Source organism: Hordeum vulgare, chromosome 1H (genome assembly GCF_904849725.1).
Source record: "Hordeum vulgare subsp. vulgare chromosome 1H, MorexV3_pseudomolecules_assembly, whole genome shotgun sequence".
In the NCBI taxonomy this organism is placed as follows: Eukaryota; Viridiplantae; Streptophyta; class Magnoliopsida; order Poales; family Poaceae; genus Hordeum; species Hordeum vulgare.
The window spans coordinates 304,583,456-304,603,859 of NC_058518.1; the positions used below are offsets into that span (position 1 = coordinate 304,583,456).

The window sequence follows — 20,404 nt, forward strand, 5'->3', positions numbered from 1 at the left end:
CCATGGTATAGATGCACTTTCACCTTCCACCATTGCTAGCCTCTCTAGTGCCGCGCAATTTTTGCCGGTGCACAAACCCGCCATATGTCTTCCTCAAAACAGCCACCATACCTACCTACTATGGCATTTTCATAGCCATTCCGAGATATATTGCCATTCAACTCCCATCGTTCCGTCTCATGACTTGTGTCGTCACTCTCATATTGTGATTGCATGATCGTAATATAGCTAGCGAGATGTTTCAACATCGTACGCCAAGCTAGATCGTTGCACATCCTGGTACACTGTCGGAGCCATTTCCTATAGAGTCATCATCATTCTAAGCTTTGAGCTGTGAGTAAATAAAAGTGTGATGATCATCATTATTAGAGCATTGTCCCATGTGAGGAAATAAAAAAAAGAGGCCAAAGTTGCCCACAAAAAAAAGAGAGATCTGGAAAGAGGCCAAAGAGCCCAAATAAAAAAAAGAGAGAAAAAGAGAGGGGGGACAATACTACTATCTTTTCCACGCTTGTGCTTCATAATAGCACCATGTTCTTCATGATTGAGAGCCTCTCGTTTTGTCACCACCATATGCTAGTGGGAATCTTCATTATATAACTTGGCTTGTATATTTCAATGATGGGCTTCCTCAAAATTGCCCTAGGTCTTCGTGAGCAAGCAAGTTGGATGCACACCCACTAGCTCTCCTTTTGAGCTTTCACATACTTATAGCTCTAGTGCATCTGTTGTATGGCAATCCCTACTCATTCACATTGATATCTATTAATGGGCATATCCATAGCCCTTTGATACACCGAGTCGATGTGACCATCTCCTCCTTTTTGTCTCACAACCTCCACCACACTCTATTCCACCAATAGTGCTATATCCATGGCTCACGCTCATGTATTGCGTGAGAATTGAAAAAGGTCTGAGAAAGTAAGAGTGCGAAAACAATTACTTGGCCAATACCGGGGTTGTGCATGATTTAAATTGATTGTGTGGGGATGATGGAGCATAGCCAGACTATATGATTTTTTAGGGATAATTTTCTTTGGCCTTGTTATTTCGAAAGTTCATGATTACCTTGTTAGTTTGCTTGAAGTATTATTGTTTTCATGTTAATAGAAAACTATTGTTTTGAATCTTACGGATCTGAACATTCATGTCACATGAAAGAAGTTACAAAGGACAACTATGCTAGGTAGCATTCCACATCAAAAATTCAGTCTTTATCACTTCCCTACTCGAGGACGAGCATGAGTTAAGCTTGGCGATGCTTGATAAGTCTCCAACATATCTATAATTTTTTATGGTTCCATGTTATTATCTTGTCAAACTTTGGATGTTTTGTATGCCTTTTATATCTTTTTTTGGGACTAACTTATTAACTCAGTGCCAAGTGACAGTTCCTGTTTTTTCGTGTTTTTGACCCATTTCAGAGGAGAATATTAAACGGAGTCCAAACGGAATAAAACTTCCGAAAAGATTTTTTCCGAAACAGAAGATACACAGGGGGCGTGAGAACCAAGGCAGAGGCCACCAGGGGAGGCCACAAGCCCCCTAGGCGTGACCGGGGGGGCTAGCAGGCTTGTGGCCTCCCTGTGGCTCGTCTGCCCTACTTCTTCCGCCTATAAATCCCCGAAAAAACCAAAACCACGGGAGAGATCCACGAAAATACTTTTCCACCGCCACAAGCTTCTGTCTCCGCAAGATCCCATCTGGGCACGTTCTGGTGCCCTGCCGGAGGGGGATTCGGATACGGAGGGCTTCTTCATCAACACCATTGCCTCTCGGATGATGCGTGAGTAGTTCACCATAGACCTCCGGGTCCATAGCTAGTAGCTAGATGGCTTCTTCTCTCTCTTGGATCTTCAATACAAAGTTCTCCATGATCTTCATGGAGATCTATCCGATGTAATCTTATTTTGCGGTGTGTTTGTCGAGATCCGATGAATTGTGGATTTATGATCAGATTATCTATGAATCTTATTTGAGTTTCTTCTGATCTCTTATATGCGTGATTTCATATCCTTGTAATTCTCTTCGAGTTGTCAGCTTTGTTTGGCCAACTTAATCTATGATTCTTGCAATGGGAGAAGTGCTTGGTTTTGGGTTCATACGTACGGTGACCTCACCCAATGACAGAAGGGGTAGCGAGGCACGTATCGTGTTGTTGTCATCAAGGGTAAAAAGACGGGGTTTACATCATTGGTTTGAGTTTATCCGTCTACATCATGTCATCTTGCTTAAGGCGTTACTCTATTCGTCATGAACTCAATACACTAGATGCATGCTAGATAGCGGTCGATCTGTGGAGTAATAGTAGTAGATGGAGAAAGTATCGGTCTACTTGTCTCGAACGTGATGCCTATATGTATGATCGTTGCCTTAGATATCGTCATGACTTTGCGCGGTTCTATCAATTGCTCGACAGTAATTTTTTCACCCACCGTAATATTTGCTATTTTGAGAGAAGCCTCTAGCGAACACTATGGCCCCTGGGTCTACTTCACATCATATTTTCAGCCTTACACTTTTACTTTGTTGCACTTTTCGCCTTCAAATCTAACTTTGCAATCAATCTTGAAGGGATTGACAACCCCTTTATAGCGTTGGGTGCAAGCTTGTTTGTGTTTGCGCAGGTATTCTGGACACTTGGCTTGATTCTCCTACTAGATTGATACCTTGATTTTTAAAACTGAGAAAAATACTTACTGCTACTGTGCTGCATCACCTTTTCCTCTTTAAGGAAAAAACCAACGCAAGCTCAAGAGGTAGCAGAGCTCAGGGTGGCGGTGGAGGAGCTCGGGGGCGGGACGGCGGCGGCGGGCCGAGATGCGGCCGGAGGCGGCTCGGAACGGGACGGCGACAGCGGTCCGAGATGCGGCCGACGGCGGCGCAGGAGGAGGTTGGGGACGGGAAATTTTCCTCCCGCGCTTGGCCGGATCGAAGTAAGGTTGGGGTAGATTTTGTCCCCCAATCCTCACTTCTACATGTTGAAAGAGGGTTTCCAGGTCCGATCCTTAATTTTTTTTAAGGATTTAAGGGTTAAGGGGTTCTAGTCTATGCGTTTTTTCACTCAACTCATAAAGACAGTTATTTCTGTTTTTTAGGGTTTAAGGGCTCTTCCTTGGAGTTTTCTTTGCTCAACCCATAAAAAACGGTTATTAAGGGCTCTACTAGACATGCTCTAAGTTCCTTGGAGTTCACTGTTTTTTAGGGTTTAAGGGCTCTACTAGACATGCTTTAAAGTTCCTTGGAGTTCACGAGAGGGAAGGGGCTCGCGGGGGCCGGCGGTGGGAGGAAGGAGATCGTGTCTGTTTCTATGGGGAAAGAAGACGCAACCTGAACCGATCATTTTCTAACCAAGGCTGGAATTGATCATTTTCTATCCAACGGCTGGCATTGATCCTGGCAAATCGACTGACCCAGTTTCAGTATTCAGGCGGCCTGCAGTTAGCCACTCCCTTAATTGTTGTTGCCAAATTATTGGTGAATTTCTGCTATATGATGGATCGTGCATGGATCCCCCCAAAAGAACGAGCAGTGCAGTAGGCAACGATTAACCTACGCAGCATCACGAAACCGTAACAGCTGGAGATATAGTGCACTTCAAAACTTATATTACACAAACGGAGCAGACATGATCTCTGAAGTATACCATAGGGTCAACCATGCACAGCAGAGCGACCCTCCATTATTAACCAAAAGTACACAGCACACTCAAACAAACAAACATACATATACAGCGATAAAGCATAGCTGCAAGTGTTGGATTTCAAGGATTTGAAGCAGCAGCAGCTGCATCGGCGGCGGCTAGTAGTCCTCCGGCGCGAGCGGCTGGTGGGCGTGGGCGGCGGTCTCTGTAGACGGGATGACGACGTACTCGTAGAGGAGCCCAGCGATGCCGGAGCCGAGGAAGGGCCCGAGCCAGTAGACCCAGTGGTGCCTCCACCGCCACCCGACGAGCGCCGGCCCGAAGACCCGTGCCGGGTTCATCGCGGCGCCATCAAACGGCCCGCCGGCGAGTATGTTAGCACCGAGCAGGAACCCCACGGCGAGCGGCCCGATGGTGCCCACGTGGCCCCTCTTGGGGTCGATCAGCGTCGCGTAGTAGGCGTACATGAGCCCGAACGTCATCACGGCCTCCAGCAACACCGCGTGCCAATCCCCCACCCCCGACGCCAGGGAGAAACCGGGCGGCCGCTGCGAACACCATCACAAGAATACAGTTAATTAGCTCCTGCGATGATGATGATTAGATAGATGGTGCTCGCAAGGAAGACCGAAGAGAGATGGTAGTACCATGCCTCCGGTGGTGAGGCGGAGGAGGAGGGAGGCGACGATGGCGCCGAGGAGCTGCGCGATCCAGTAGAAGAGGGCGCGCACGAGGGTGATGCGGCCGCCGAGCAGCGCGCCGAAGGTGATGGCCGGGTTGACGTGGCCCCCGGAGATGTTCACGGCCACGGACACCGCCACGGCCAGAGCCAGCGCGTGTGCCAGCGCCACGGCCACCAGCCCGCCCGCCGTGCTCATGTCATGGTAGAGCTTCCCTGCCAGCACACACATGCATACACGTACGTCTTGAGACCGTCGATATTATTTAACCAAGCTAGGCCACATAGATGCATGGTACGGTGGACGAAGCTGGCCATGCATGCACGGACGGGTGCTCTCGTAGCTAGGTAGGGTCCGTACCGAGGGAGAGGATGGAGCCCTCGGCGGCGAAGACGAAGATGGCCGTGGCGAGGAACTCGGAGATTGCGGCGCGGATGGTGTCCGGGTGCGTCGCGTCCTCGCTGCGCCCCATGGTGAACCCCCGCCGCCCCGTCGACCGCGCCGCCGTGCTCATCTTGACCGACGTACTGTACGTAGCAAAGGAAGCAAGCAAGCCAGCCGCTCTTCTCTGCTAAACTCGACTCTTCTTGCCGAGGGCGAGAATGTGACCAAGTGTGGCCGCACTGGCGTTAATACAAGTAGTGTGCGTGAGTTGTGAGGATGGCCGCCGCGAGCGCGCGTGGCTCATGACGTGGCCGCGGCTGGAGGCGCGGGCGCTACACGTGTGCTGGAGGACGCCCCAGAGCGGTGGCACGTCTCACGTCTGGTCAGAAGGCTCGGTTGCCCGTGCCTGCATGCCAAGCCCTGCGTGTGCGTGCACCCGCCGCGCGCGACCATATGTTGCACGTGTACGTGTAACGTATGTGATCCGCGGCGGCTTCGTGTGTTGATCTTATCCGGTGGCCACGCTCCTCGCACCACCTGCCAGGTCATGGACATGCAAGACACCTGCGGCGCGGGTAGGTCCGGTGCTCGGTCTTGCCTTACGCACGAAGTTTTGCGAGAGCAGAGCACTATATATGTCAGTCAATTTTACTACGTCTGATTCACATCCAACGTAGTAGCCACTTGACCCAAGTTAAGTTTCAGTCGATTTCAACGTACAACACGATCAAAGCCCACCAACAGAATAGAAGAAGTACCACTGTCCAAACCCAACCGATCAGAGGCCAGCAAACAACTACTCTTACATGGGTGCTCCAGCGAGGTACCATAAGTGGCGGATCCAGGATTTTCAACTTGAGTGTTCAATTTTATTTTATTTTTGCCATGTCCAATTCTAAAATGTTCATGTAACTAGTAAAAATGTTTTTTCCTATCATAATGACAGTATTGTACAGAAATAACAAAAATGAAGTTTATTTACTACACAATCATACAATATGTCATGGCCCATAAACAAGACATGATGTCATTATCCATTACTTGCGGAGTAAATCTTTTTTTATAACAAAAATTATATTTTAAATACGGATCCTTTACTTGTAGCCACTTGGATCGTGTGGGATAGACTGTCAAAACTTATGCTACGAATTAACACGTGTTTATTGCACAAACTACAACACATTTAATACATGTACATAATACTCCCTCTGTCTCAGTTTATAAAGCACGCACGTGTACCTAGATCGTTAATTTGATTTCTATAAAATATATTATTTAACATAAAAATTATATCATTAAAAAAAGAACATCTAAAGTTTTTAATAATATATTCTTCGTAATATATGCCTCTCATTAGGTTAGTCAAATTGACGACCTAGATACACGTGCCGGACTTATAAACTGAAACGGAGGGAGTACTAATTGAATGCCCGTGCGTTGTTATGGGGTAAAGAGAAAATGATGATAGCATCATTTCTGAACAGATGAAGTACAAGTAGATTTCAATTTTTAGCATTTTTAGCATAACAATGCATTTACAGAAGATAAATGTGACAGCCCGATACCGACGTTCCAGAAGATTCCCCTTTATTTTCGTTTTCGTCATGTGGGTATTTTCATTTGTCGCATCATCTTTGCATCATGAGCATCATCTGCATTGCATCGGCATCTCCGTTGCCGCCAGTTTTCAAAACTTGCATCCGTTGTTAGTTGTCGGTTCTCGTCGTTGTTCGTTCTGAGCCCGTTCACACTCGCACGCGCCCGCGGCATCGTCAACCCTTGTTTTCAAAAGTGTGTTGAAAACTTTCACTGATCGGGGTGAAACTTGGCATGCGGTCGTAATTAGTTATAGCTAGGCCGCCTGTCGAATTTCGTCGCGATCGGAGTCCTTCTGGTACCCGAACGGTCGACCGTAGCGGCACCGTATTCGGACTACCGTTGGACGTATGTCGGTGTTTTTAAAATCGTTGCCGCGTCGCCCGTTTTCCCTCGTCTCCGGATAATTACACTACACAGCCACTTGTCCGTTCCCGCGTGCGGAATCGTCCGAATCCGACCGCACGGTTGAAACCGGGGCGGAATTTCGCTAAACCTAGCCCCCTCATTTGTCTATAAATAGTCCCCTATGTATTTTTGAACAACCAACCCCCCTCTGCCTCGGGATCCGCGCCACCTACCCCCGAAACCCTAGCCGCCTCCCACCTGCTCTCTCCTCCCACCTCCAGCCGCCGGGCCCGCGGAACCCGCGTTGGGCCCGCCCGAGCCCGTTTGGAGCCCGAGGCCATTGTTCCCGCAACTCCCGTGCCCGTGCTTTCTTCCTCCCGAGGCACCAGCACCTCTTGCCCGCGCTGCCGCCCGAACCCCGTCGGCCCCGACTCCGGTCGCCGCTCGCCGGAGGCCCTGCCGGAACCTCGTCGCCGTTCGCCGCCTCCCTGCAAGTCGCCGCCATGTCCGCCTTCCCGTGCCCCGATGCATCCCGCCGGACACAGCCCCACCGCCAGTTCCAGCGAGCAGCGACCCTGCCCCGGAGTCAAATCCCGCCGCCGCCACCTCGACACCCCGGACGCCTACAACGCACCTCGTCGGTGCTTGGCCCCCCCGCCTCGCCTTCTGCCGCGTCGCCGTCAACGTCCGCCATTGCGAGACCGTGCCTCCCCTCGTCCCGGTCGGATCTGGGAGGAGGAGACTCGTGGCCTGCAAGGTGGGCCACGTGGCCACCGCCAGCAGCCAGGCCCAGCAACCAGCCGAGCCGAGGCCCAGCTCCCGCTTCTATCTCCACGCGCCCGAGGCCCAGGTCGCCCCACTCGGCCCCCTTCTCTTCCTCGCAGTCAGGCTGCCTCCCCCCGCCGGCCCAGCTGTACCAGGCCGGCCCAAGGTAACCTCGGCCCTCTATCCTTCGCTTAGGCGCATTTTAGTTGTTATGCGCCTCAGGTTTCGGCCCGATAGAGCTTAGTAGTTTTTTTTCGAATTAGTTGTAATTCAGGAATAAGATGTATATTAAATCGTCCGTAGTTTAATAAACGTAAATCGGATCACGACGTATTGTATATGGTTTTGGTGTAGAATTTTGTGTAGAATACGATTTTGCAACTTGCATATTTATTTGACGTTGTTTGACGTGTGGAAGGCATAGGTTTATGTGTTGTCCCAATAGGATATAGCCTGTATTATTTTCTCATGCGTGCCCGGATTCTCGAATGCCGTATTAAAAATGTCCATGTTTTAGGAACCACTTTTCCATGTATTTTTGAGCGGTCATTGGTATTTTTTGCGTGTAGGGATTTGGCGCTAGTTTATTTTTCGTGTTTAGGACGTTATCTCGCATTTATGTATGGCAATATTTTTGTGTTGCAACCTCATATATTTTATATGTTTTCGGGGTAGAAAAATCCATAGGATTTTCCTGTGCAATTATTTTTAACATTAGAGCAAGTTAGTTCGCGCAATATTTTGCCATGTTGCCCTCTTGTCTATTGCGTAGGATTTATTCCGTCCTTCGTTTGATTAAGTTGTCAACTAGAGAGTTGTTCTTGGATGTTTACTCTAGCCCCTGGTATTTTTGGTTGCAATAGAAATGCATGTTTATGTGTGGTTTGCTTGCTCTCAAGTTGCTAGAAATAGTGCTGATTTGGAGGAGCTGAAATATTTCTAAGTCTGGAATCTGTTATATTTTGTTGCTGTCTTGTCTTGCTTATATCTTTTGATCTGTATCTCTTTTGACGTTGGTCCAATGGAGTTAGTTGTAGCCCTTGTGTTTCTCTAGAATGTTGTAAATTTTCATGCCATCTGGAGTCCTATAGCTTATGGTGTTGCTGCTGTCAATATGGCTTCAGATCGAAAACTGCACTTTCATGAAGTGTAATTTTCACTAAGTCTGAAATAGTGTGTGAGATGCCATGTTGTGTCTTCTTTTCCTAGTGTTCCTTGCTGCCATGCTACTTGTTGTTAGTTGTTTGTTGTAGTGCTTCTTGCCCTCTTTCGTGTCATGCCTTGGTTGATTATATTGGAGTTGAGTAGCTCGTAGTTGTGGGGTGTAGAAAATGCTATGTGGCTGATTTTGACAGATCGTAGTGATTTCTTGTTTTGCTCGTAGTTTTTGATCCGTAGCTCCGTTTTGATCGTGCCCTACATGAAACTTGCTTAAAATTTCGTGTAGTTTCATTTTGTATTGCTGGTTGTATGTTTTGAAGTGCTCGTGACCGTCGTCGCACACATATTGCATTCATGCCATCATATCTTGCAGTGTTTGTATCTTTTGATCCGTAGCTCCATTGGAGATGTTCTCTAGGTGTAGATTGCTTGTAACGACGCGTAGAATCACGTGAAACTATTTGTTTTGCTGTTTAACAACCAATTAAATGTGTTAGTTCAGATCTGGACAGAATTGTAAATTAACATGTGAGGTCGCTTCGGAGGTGCTAGATGTTATTTCTGACCTCATTTAAAATGCCTAGATAGGTAGTTTAATTGCGCTTTACCTCTTGACATGTTTAACCACATTTAATATTGCCGTGTATCTAATCGGGATAGAACTAAATAATTAAGCGTGGAGTTTCGTCAATATGCAACTCGTTGTGTATTGAACTTCACTTAATGTCTAGTGTCTGTTTGTGTGAATTGTCATGCCGTGTCTTGCATGTATTCAGCTGCTCATGCATCATATGTGTTGTGCATCGTGTGGTGAATATCTGTGTTGATGCTTGTTTCCGGTTTCCTCCGTCTCGGTAGTGTTCCGCAAGCGTGTCGGATTGTGAGGACCCGTTCGACTACATCGGTTCGACTGCTTCACGGAGGCATTCTTCTTCCAAGCGGGATCTCAGGAAAGATGACCATTTCCCCAGATACCATTACTATCATTGTCATGCTAGTTTTATCGCTTCTATCGATTATGTCTCGTTGCCTACCACATGTTATATATCAGCCTCTCAACAATGCCATGATAACCTTCAACCTGTTCAACCTAGCGAATCACTGATTGGCTATGTTACTGCTTGCTCAACCATGTTGTTAGCGTTGCTAGTTGCAGGTGCAGTTGCTTCCATGTGAAAGCATGGGTTCCTTGTTATATCACGATATTAATGCTATTTAATTTAATGCACCTATATACTTGTTAAAAGGTGGAAGGCTTGGCCTATCTAGCCTGGTGTTTTGTTCCACCTTTGCCCCCTTAGTTTCGGCTACCGGTGTTATGTTCCATAATTGAGAGCTCCTAACACGATCGGGGTTGTTATGGGGACCCCCTTGATAATTCGTTTTAGATTAAAGCTGGTCTGGCAAGGCCCAACATTGGTACTACGTTTGCCTAATAACCTAATAATAATGCATAGGGACCCGCCGGCACCCGCGGAGTAATTTAATCAACCCCCGGGCCAGTGCTCCTCATGAGTGTTGGTCCCACCTTAGCGATGTCCGGCGCCCCTCTCGTCACCTGGAGGTTTAGCGATCCCGACGTCTAGGTCATCCGTCGTGTCCTGAGAACGAGATACGTGGCTCCTATCGAGATCGTCAACACGTTAGGCGGCCCTGCTGGATTAGTTTTACCTTTGACGAAATATCTTGTGCATCGGGATTCCGGTGATGCTTTGGGTAATGTCAGAGTTGAGGTTTTCCACAAAGGAATCCAACGAGATCGCGAGCTTCGTGATTGAGGATTTCTATGCGGCTTGTGGTAATTTGTGATAGACTAGTTGGAGCACCCCTGCAGGGTTAAATCTTTCGGAAAGCCGTGCCCGTGGTTATGTGGCAACGTGGAAACTTTGTTTAACACTGGTTCTAGATAACTTGAAGTTGACTTAACTAAAATATGCCAACTGTGTGCGTAACCGTGACTGTCTCTTTCGTGAGTTCCTTCTCCGATCGAGGACAAGGTGGGGTTATGTCTGACGTAGGTAGGTGTACAGGATCATTTATTTGATCAACAGTAGTTCACGTCCGCTATGCGTAAATCTTCCCCCTCTTATTTCTGGTACTCGTAAGTTTAGCCACCAAATATATGCTTAGCCGCTACTGCAACCTCACCACTTAACCATGCCTCACCCATTACGCTTTGCTAGTCTTCATACCTTTGGAAATGAGATTGCAGAGTCCCTTGTGGCTCACAGATTACTACAACACCAATTGCAGGTACAGGTAAAGGTTACTAGACGCGAGCGCGTTGATTGTTCATTTGGAGTTTCTTCTTCTTCTTCTTCATCGATCTAGGATGGGTTCCAGGCCGGCAGCCTGGGATAGCAAGGATGGACGTCGTTCTTCTTTTGCCGTTTGTTTTCGTCCGTAGTCGGACCCTGCTTTATTCATGATGATATGTAATGTACTGCTGTGACTCTGATGTAGCTTGTGACGAGTGTAAGCCAATTCTATTATATATCTCTTCTTTTCAGTACATGTACGTGTAACGATATCCATTCTTGCGACACGACGAGATGCGCTTCTATCCCTGACGAGGCCTTCGTGCCAACTTGAGGATATGGTCGCATCTTGGGCGTGACAATAAATGACAAAGAAAATTCAATGGGAAAGACTGCAAACATGTCTGTGTGTTTGTGAGCCATGTATGCAAGAAGTAGAGCAAAAATGAATGAACTTTGGCTATAGAAATACAAGCCAGATACATAATCATGTTAATTTTCGTAGAACAACCCATCATTCAAATGTGCTCTTTTATTTATCCGCCACTATTTCTTTACCGTTATACTTTCTTGCCATCCAATCTGAATTTTCTTGGTGTTGATGTATGAAGTGTCATCGGGCGCCTGAACATTATCTTTTTCTATCCCAAATTTGACTGGAGGCGGGAGCTACCTAGAGCGCATAGAAAGAAGAAGAAATCCACAAGACCCCTTCAAGTTCTTCAACACCTATAACATGAAAGGGAGAATTTTTGGTGAGCGGACAAAATTAACACAATAGGATCACAAATATCTTGGCCTCTAGAAAACTGTTGCCTAAAAAACAATTTACCGATACAAACATATCTTTCTTTTTCGACAGGGTGGTACGACAATTATCTATTGTAAAAAACTTGTTTTTGTGGTACGAATAGATTTTGCCATAATTATTTATTGTAGATAACTTGTTTTTGGAAAACAAGATGTTGTACGTTGTCGCAACCAACATTTTCTTGCTGGTACACAAAAATCTTGCTTCCCATAACCAGTGGTGTTCGAAGGAATCGCATCGGAGAGAATGGACTCTTGCCTGGGTGGTGAAGGTGAAATTCCGTCTTTTGCAACGAAGGTGAAATTCAACACTTCAGTAAAGGCCAAACTACACTTCTATTGTGAACTTGAGTGATGCATTGTTTCAATATCTTCCTGTTGGAATTATGCCCTAGAGGCAATAATAAATATAGTTATTATTATAATTCCTATATCAAGATAATCGTTTATTATCCATGCTATAATTGTATTGAATGAAGACTTGTATACATGTGTGGATACATAGACAAAACACTGTCCCTAGCAAGCCTCTAGTTGGCTAGCCAGTTGATCAACGATAGTCAGTGTCTTCTGATTATGAACAAAGTGTTGTTGCTTGATAACTGGATCACGTCATTAGGAGAATCACGTGATGGACTAGACCCAAACTAATAGACGTAGCATGTTGATCGTGTCATTTTATTGCTACTGTTTTCTGCGTGTCAAGTATTTGTTCCTATGACCATGAGATCATATAACTCACTAACACCGGAGGAATACTTTGTGTGTATCAAACGTCGCAACGTAACTGGGTGACTATAAAGATGCTCTACAGGTATCTCCGAAGGTGTTCGTTGAGTTAGAATGGATCAAGACTGGGATTTGTCACTCCGTGTGACGGAGAGGTATCTCGGGGCCCACTCGGTAATACAACATCACACACAAGCCTTGCAAGCAATGTGACTTAGTGTAAGTTGCGGGATCTTGTATTACGGAACGAGTAAAGAGACTTGTCGGTAAACGAGATTGAAATAGGTATGCGGATACTGACGATCAAATCTCGGGCAAGTAACATAGCGAAGGACAAAGGGAATGACATACGGGATTATATGAATCCTTGGCACTGAGGTTCAAACGATAAGATCTTCGTAGAATATGTAGGATCCAATATGGGCATCCAGGTCCCGCTATTGGATATTGACCGAGGAGTCTCTCGGGTCATGTCTACATAGTTCTCGAACCCGCAGGGTCTGCACACTTAAGGTTCGACGTTGTTTTATGCGTATTTGAGTTATATGGTTGGTTACCGAATGTTGTTCGGAGTCCCGGATGAGATCACGGACGTCATGAGGGTTTCCGGAATGGTCCGGAAATGAAGATTGATATATAGGATGACCTCATTTGATTACCGGAAGGTTTTCGGAGTTACCGGGAATGTACCGGGAATGACGAATGGGTTCCGGGAGTTCACCGGGGGGGCCACCCACCCCGGGGAAGCCCATAGGTGTTGGGGTTCCGCACCAGCCCTTAGTGGGCTGGTGGGACAGCCCAAAAGGGGCCTATGCGCATTGGGAAGAAAATCAAAGAGAAAAAGGAAAAAAGGAGGAGGTGGGAAAGGGAAGAAGGACTCCACCTTCCAAACCAAGTAGGACTCGGTTTGGGAGGGGAATCCTTCCCCCCTTGGCTCGGCCGACCCCTTGGGGGTCCTTGGACCCCAAGGCAAGGCTCCCCCTCTCCCTCCTATATATAGTGGGGTTTTAGGGCTGATTTGAGACAACTTTTGCCACGGCAGCCCGACCACATATCTCCACGGTTTTACCTCTAGATCGCGTTTCTACGGAGCTCGGGCGGAGCCGTGTTGAGACGAGATCATCACCAACCTCCGGAGTGCCGTCACGCTACCGGAGAACTCTTCTACCTCTCCGTCTCTCTTGCTGGATCAAGAAGGCCGAGATCATCGTCGAGCTGTACGTGTGCTCAACGCGGAGGTGCCGTCCGTTCGGCACTAGATCGTGGGACTGATCGCGGGATAGTTCGCGGGGCGGATCGAGGGACGTCAGGACGTTCCACTACATCAACCGCGTTCACTAACGCTTCTGCTGTACGGTCTACAAGGGTACGTAGATCACACATCCCCTCTCGTAGATGGACATCACCATGATACGTCTTCGTGCGCGTAGGAAAATTTTTGTTTCCCATGCGACGTTCCCCAACAGTGGCATCATGAGCTAGGTTCATGCGTAGATGTCTTCTCGAGTAGAACACAAAAGTTTTTGTGGGCGGAGATGTGCGTTTTGCTGCCATCCTTAGTCTTTTCTTGATTCCGCGGTATTGTTGGACCGAAGCGGCTCGGACCGACATTACTCGTACGCTTACGAGAGACTGGTTTCATCGCTACGAGTAACTCCGTTGCTCAAAGATGACTGGAGGGTGTCAGTTTCTCCAACTTTAGTTGAATCGGATTTGACCGAGGAGGTCCTTGGATGAGGTTAAATAGCAAGTCATATATCTCCATTGTGGTGTTTGCGTAATTAAGATGCGATCCTACTAGATACCCATGGTCACCACGTAAAACATGCAACAACAAAATTAGAGGACGTCTAACTTGTTTTTGCAGGGTATGCTTGTGATGTGATATGGCCAACGATGTGATGTGATATATTGGGTGTATGAGATGATCACGTTGTAATAGAAAATATCGACTTGCACGTCGATGGTACGGCAACCGGCAGGAGCCATAGGGTTGTCTTTATAACTAACGTTTGTGCTTGCAGATGCGTTTACTATTTTTCTAGGATGTAGCTTTAGTAGTAATAGCATGAGTAGCACGACAACCCCGATGGCGACACGTTGATGGAGATCATGGTGTGGCGCCGGTGACAAGAAGATCGTGTCGGTGTTTTGGTGATGGAGATCAAGAAGCATGTGATGATGGCCATATCATGTCACTTATGAATTGCATGTGATGTTAATCCTTTTATGCACCTTATTTTGCTTAGAACGACGGTAGCATTATGAGGTGATCTCTCACTAAAATTTCAAGACGAAATTGTGTTCTCCCCGACTGTGCACCATTGCTACAGTTCGTCGTTTTGAGACACCACGTGATGATCGGGTGTGATAGACTCAACGTTCACATACAACGGGTGCAAAACAGCTGCGCACGCGGAACACTCGGGTTAAGCTTGACGAGCCTAGCATGTGCAGACATGGCCTCGGAACACATGAGACCGAAAGGTCGATCATGAATCATATAGATGATATGATTAGCATAGGGATGCTTACCACTGAAACTATACTCAACTCACGTGATGATCGGACTTGAGCTAGTGTAAGTGGATCATGAACCACTCAAATGACTAGAGAGATGTACTTTTTGAGTGGAAGTTTGGCGAGTAATTTGATTAAGTTAAACTCTAATTATCTTGAACATAGTCTAAGTCCACTTTGAATATATTTGTGTTGTAGATCATGGCTCACGCGACAGTCACCCTGAATTTTAATACGTTCCTAGAGAAAGCTAAGTTGAAAGATGATGGAAGCAACTTTGTAGACTTGGCTCGTAATCTTAAGCTAATCTTACAAGCTGGGAAAAAGGATTATGTCCTTAATGCTGCGCTAGGAGATGAACTACCCGCTACGGCTGATCAGGATGTTAAGAACGCTTGGTTAGCACGTAAGGAGGACTACTCAATAGTTCAATGTGCAGTCTTGTATGGCTTAGAACCGGGACTTCAACGTCGCTTTGAGCATCATGGAGCATTTGAGATGTTCCAGAAGTTGAAGTTTATCTTTCAGAAGAACGCTCGGATCGAAAGGTATGAGACCTCCGATAAACTCTATGCTTGCAAGATGGAGGAGAATTCGTCTGTCAGTGAACATGTGCTCAAAATGTCTGGGTACTCAAACTGTCTAGCTGAGCTGGGGATTGAACTCCCGCAAGAAGCTATCACTGACAGAATCCTTCAATCACTGCCGCCAAGCTATAAAGGCTTTGTGTTGAACTATAACATGCAAGGGATGAACAAGTCTCCCGGCGAGTTGCTTGCGATGCTGAAAGTCGCAGAGTCTGAACTCCGTAAAGAACATCAAGTGTTGATGGTGAATAAGACCACTAGTTTCAAGAGAAACGGCAAAGGCAAGAAGGGTAATTCAAATAAGAGTGGCAAGCCTGTTGCCAATCCAACGAAGAAACCCAAAGCTGGACCTAAGCCTGAAACAGAGTGTTACTATTGCAAGGGTATGGGTCACTGAAAGCGCAATTGCCCCAAGTATCTGGCTGATAAGAAGGCGGCCAAAGAAAAATCAGGTATATTTGATATACATGTTATTGATGTGTACTTAACCGGCTCTCGTAGTAGTGCCTGGGTATTCGATACCGATTCTGTTGCTCATATTTGCAACTCGAAACAGGAACTGCGGAATAGACGAAGGCTGGCGAAAGATGAAGTGACGATGCGCGTAGGAAATGGTTCCAAGGTTGATGCAATCGTCGTCGGCACAGTTTCACTTCAGTTACCATCAGGATTAGTTATGAACTTGAATCATTGTTATTTAGTGCCTGTGTTGAGCATGAACATTATATCTTGATCTTGTTTATTGCGAGACGGTTACTCTTTTAAGTCAGAGAATAATGGTTGTTCTATTTCTATGAGTAACATCTTTTATGGTCATGCACCCAGTGTGAGAGGATTGTTCCTATTGAATCTTGATAGTGATACACACATACATAACATTGAGACCAAAAGAGTTAGAGTTAACAATGATAGCGCCATATTTTTGTGGCACTACCGCTTAGGTCATATTGGTGTAAAGCGCATGAAGAAACTCCATGCCGATGGACTTTTGGAGTCACTTGACTTTGATTCACTTGACACGTGCGAACCATGCCTCATGGGCAAGATGACTATGTCGGGACCCCGATCCTAAGCCATAGGAATCTAGCCTGTAACACATCGCATCCCTTTGTGGTCTCACGCACGGTTAACTCCACGGCTGCATCCTTACCTTAGCCGGGACCGTTTGCGTCTTTTGACTCACGTATGCGATAGTATCGCTAGCAATCCAATGTCAAAGAACTCGGATCGACATGTCTAGTCATAAACCAAAGTGGTAGTACCGCACAAGGACACGCATACATGACCCAACAAAGCAGGTGTCGGTCATCAGCGAATGTAGACGAGTCGTAGCAAGCTACAAGGACTCCATTACATCGCGTGACATTTCCCCAAAGGGGACATACACAGCAGCTAAGAAGGACACATGCCGGTCAACCAATGTGTCCGGAGCAGTAGCGAACTACCAAGGCTCATTGGATCACAAAGGGGCATTTCCTTGTAAGGAGTGCTACTAAAGTTCACGACTAGGTATTCGAACCCCATACATACCAGGTAAGACACACGTACGCATGGCATACCGATATGTATAGATACATCGATGGCATCACAACATAACCATAAACATACAAGCTTTATTTAAGAGGCTCGGAAGAGCCACACACATAATATTACACATTAAGGGTCTCACGACCCATAATAGCAGTCATACAATACAAGCCAGCGGAAGAGTTATAAACTGTCTGGGTACAGACAGTGCAGCTAGAAGGCACATGGCCTGACTATACTACAGAGCCGACGTAGGGCCAGATCGTAGCTGGGACACCAGCTACTCGTCGTCGTCGATGTCTACGAAGAACCCTCCGTTAGGGTCATTAGCAACCTCTGCAACATTTATTAAGCAAACATGAGTACGAAGGTACTCAGCAAGACTTTAGGAGAACTAACTACTTATGCAAGGTATCAAAAGGTATTGTGGGGTTTCATGCGGGAAGCCAGCATTTGACTCGTGGCTAGACAACTTGCACTTTGAAAGTAGTTTTGACAACTTGATTTATCGCACACGAGTCCACTAACACCACAACAATACACTATCGTGGAATCATTCCGTCTCCATACGGAAATGCCGTCCACGACACTCACGCTTATCTTGACAATTTTATGAGTAGCCATTGAAGTTATCTATGAACAACATATGTCTCCAAGTAGTCCATATCCGCGGACGCGGCTATTCGAATAGATCATAACCCTGCAGGGGTGTACTTCGTCACACACGCTCTCGCCACTTATCGCCATGTGCACGTCATGCACCTCGGCAACCTTCAAGCGGAAGCCCAGCGAGGGAGTCGGCCACGACCGTTAACCACACTAGTACCTAGTCCAGGTTTATCGCCTATCTGAGAGTAACCCGTACGGAAGTCCGGCCGAGGTTTCCGCCACGGCCTCAAACGATGTGCGCAGGGTTCCCAAGCCCACCATCCGGGTGCCACTTGGTACACCGTGCCACTGCCTACCGCATCACGGCCCACCTCTCAGGTCAGCACCATGCACGACCTCCGGCATTACTATAAACACCAGAAACTACTTGCAACTCCTGGACCGAGTACTACGCGATTAATAGGCCGAGCGGGGTCATATTTTAGGGCCCAGCATGTGGTAGTATCTAGTCTTGGATTACATACACGGAACTCAGTTCCTAAGGACGGTTCCAATGAAACAACCCGCCATGTACTCCTACACAGCCTTTCACCGGTACCTTTACCAAATCAAGTTCAACACACAACCTTTGCTCACCGAACACATTCCACATTTCTGTTCATCTCCTAGATGACAGACCATACACAACTCTAAGCATAGCATGCATAGCAGGATAAGGCACATCATAGCTCAAGCAACTACCAGGTATGCTAGGTTGCAAGGTTCGGCTATTTACTGTGACAAGGTTAAGTCATGCAAAGGAAGTGGGTCCAACTATCGTGGCAAAAGCAGTTGAAGCATTTGATCCTAATGCAATAAATAGGTGCAGGAGCAAGAACATAGGAGTTATCGGGATGATCAAAAGGGTTGCTTGCCTTGTTGCTCAGAGGAGGAACGATATCCGTCAGACGGATATTCGGTGGAATCCGGGGGTGCGGAGCCTACCGAAATGAATGGCAACATTCAATAACAATCATATGCACTCAAAATGATGCATGAGCATGGCATGAGAATGCAAGGTGATAAGTTATTAGTTTCAACATGTATTAGGTTTAGAGTTGATTTGAATCACATTCGAATAGCAATTCAAACGGGGTATTCTCGGATACCGGTTTAACTGATTCGACCTGATGCTCGGTTCAACTTGATGTTAACATGCATGAAATGTCATGTTATGATACTGATTTGTAATTAGGAAGTGTGTGATCATTGCATATATAATGAAATTTGAATATTTTTGCAAATTCCATTTGTAAAGTGATTAAAAGAATTGAATTATTCCTTATTTCACAATTTAGGGTTCTGTAACTTTTTCAAACATGGTTGAAAATAGCATAATCAGAATCCTTGAATTTTTCTGATACTTTTTCATATATAAATTATTTTAATTGGAGTTACAGATTAATTTCTATGATTTTTACAAATTTTAGCAATTTCCTGAATTAGTTTTAAACTGGAAATTCTATTTATTGCATCAGGCTGACGTCAGCAAGTCAGCCGACCTGTTCAGGTCAAACCTGACAGGGGGCCCCACTGGTCAACCTCTCTGGGGCTAATCCCGCGCTGACCAGCCCCTAATTGGGGTTTGACTAGGAGTGGGGCCCTCTGGCAGCGACTGAGGGGAGGGCGATTACGCCCTAATGGTCGGGCACGTCGACGGCCACCGGAGGGTGGTCGCCGGCGACCAGACCCGCGGCGGAGGGCTCATCGGAGGCGACCTAGACGGCGCTGCACAGCACCAAAACGCACGCGAATGGCAGCTACAGCATGCTCGCGAAGTGGCCGATCTGGCAGGACCATCTGGGGAGGCTAGGGTCGCCGGAAGAGGCGTCGGCGACGAGCCGGAGCGGCGGCCGAAGCTCGGGCGCCATCGGGGTCTTTGAATTAGGGGGATCTACGCTCGGTTCTTAGCTGCTACGGCATCTACGCGTCGTCCTGGAGCTGCTGGTGCCCTCGGAAAGACGAGCTGATCATCGGAGGGCTACCGGCGACGAGCGGCAGCGGCGGTCCTCGTCGGGCTCCGGTGAAACTAGAGCTAGAGGAGGGGATCGACGGGGGAAACTTAGGGGAAACGACCGCATGCTCACGGGGAGTGCAGAGCAGAGCTTAGACGGCTCGGGGAAGGCCTGGGGGCGACGAATCGACGGGAGAGGTCCGGCGGCCGGAGGTGGAAGACGATGGCGTTGCGGGCGTTGTAGGGCTCGAGGAAGCTTCGGCTTCTGCAGAGACGACCAGGGCGACGAGGCGGAGCTAATGGCGTGCTCTGGGAGGGGATCCTATGGCCAGGGGCACGGGCAGCTCGAGCTCGAGCTCGGCTCTAATGGCGGCAGCAAGGAGGGGGAGGAGATCCGGGAGGAGGAGGAGAACCGAGGCGGGGAATGGATAGGGGAGGCTCTGGGGAGCTTATCCCCGTCGTCGCCAGCGCGAGGCGGCGGCCAGGCAGGCACGCAGGTGCGTGGCCGCGCCGGAGGGGGCGGCGGCCACCTCCTGCTGCCTACTGGCGCGAGGGAGGGGACGAGCGGGGAGATGGGCCGGGCCAGGCCTGGGCGACAGGTAAGTTTTTTTCCATTTTCTCTGTTTTTGTTTTTCTGTTTTGCTAATTATTGTTTTTCTAATTAATTCAGCTCCAAAACAAAAAGTAAAAATTATTTTAGACCTCCTCAAATATTTGTTATAATATCCCCACTCATTTCCATGGTTTTCAACATTTTTGGAAAATTATAGTTTCTGATTTCAAATTTTAAATTT

At 47.2% G+C, this 20,404-nt stretch overlaps 1 protein-coding gene across 1 annotated transcript; it reads right to left on the reverse strand.

Moving 5' to 3' along the window:
- Window positions 1–3,591: 3,591 nt before the first annotated feature.
- Window positions 3,592–4,946, reverse strand: LOC123409954 (probable aquaporin TIP3-1). Its single transcript, XM_045102828.1, has 3 exons — window positions 4,684–4,946; window positions 4,291–4,538; window positions 3,592–4,191 (listed from the first exon to the last, which is right to left on the reverse strand). The coding sequence occupies exons 1-3, from the start codon at window positions 4,835–4,837 to the stop codon at window positions 3,802–3,804; spliced, it is 792 nt and encodes a 263-aa protein (XP_044958763.1). The 5' UTR covers window positions 4,838–4,946; the 3' UTR covers window positions 3,592–3,801.
- Window positions 4,947–20,404: the final 15,458 nt, after the last annotated feature.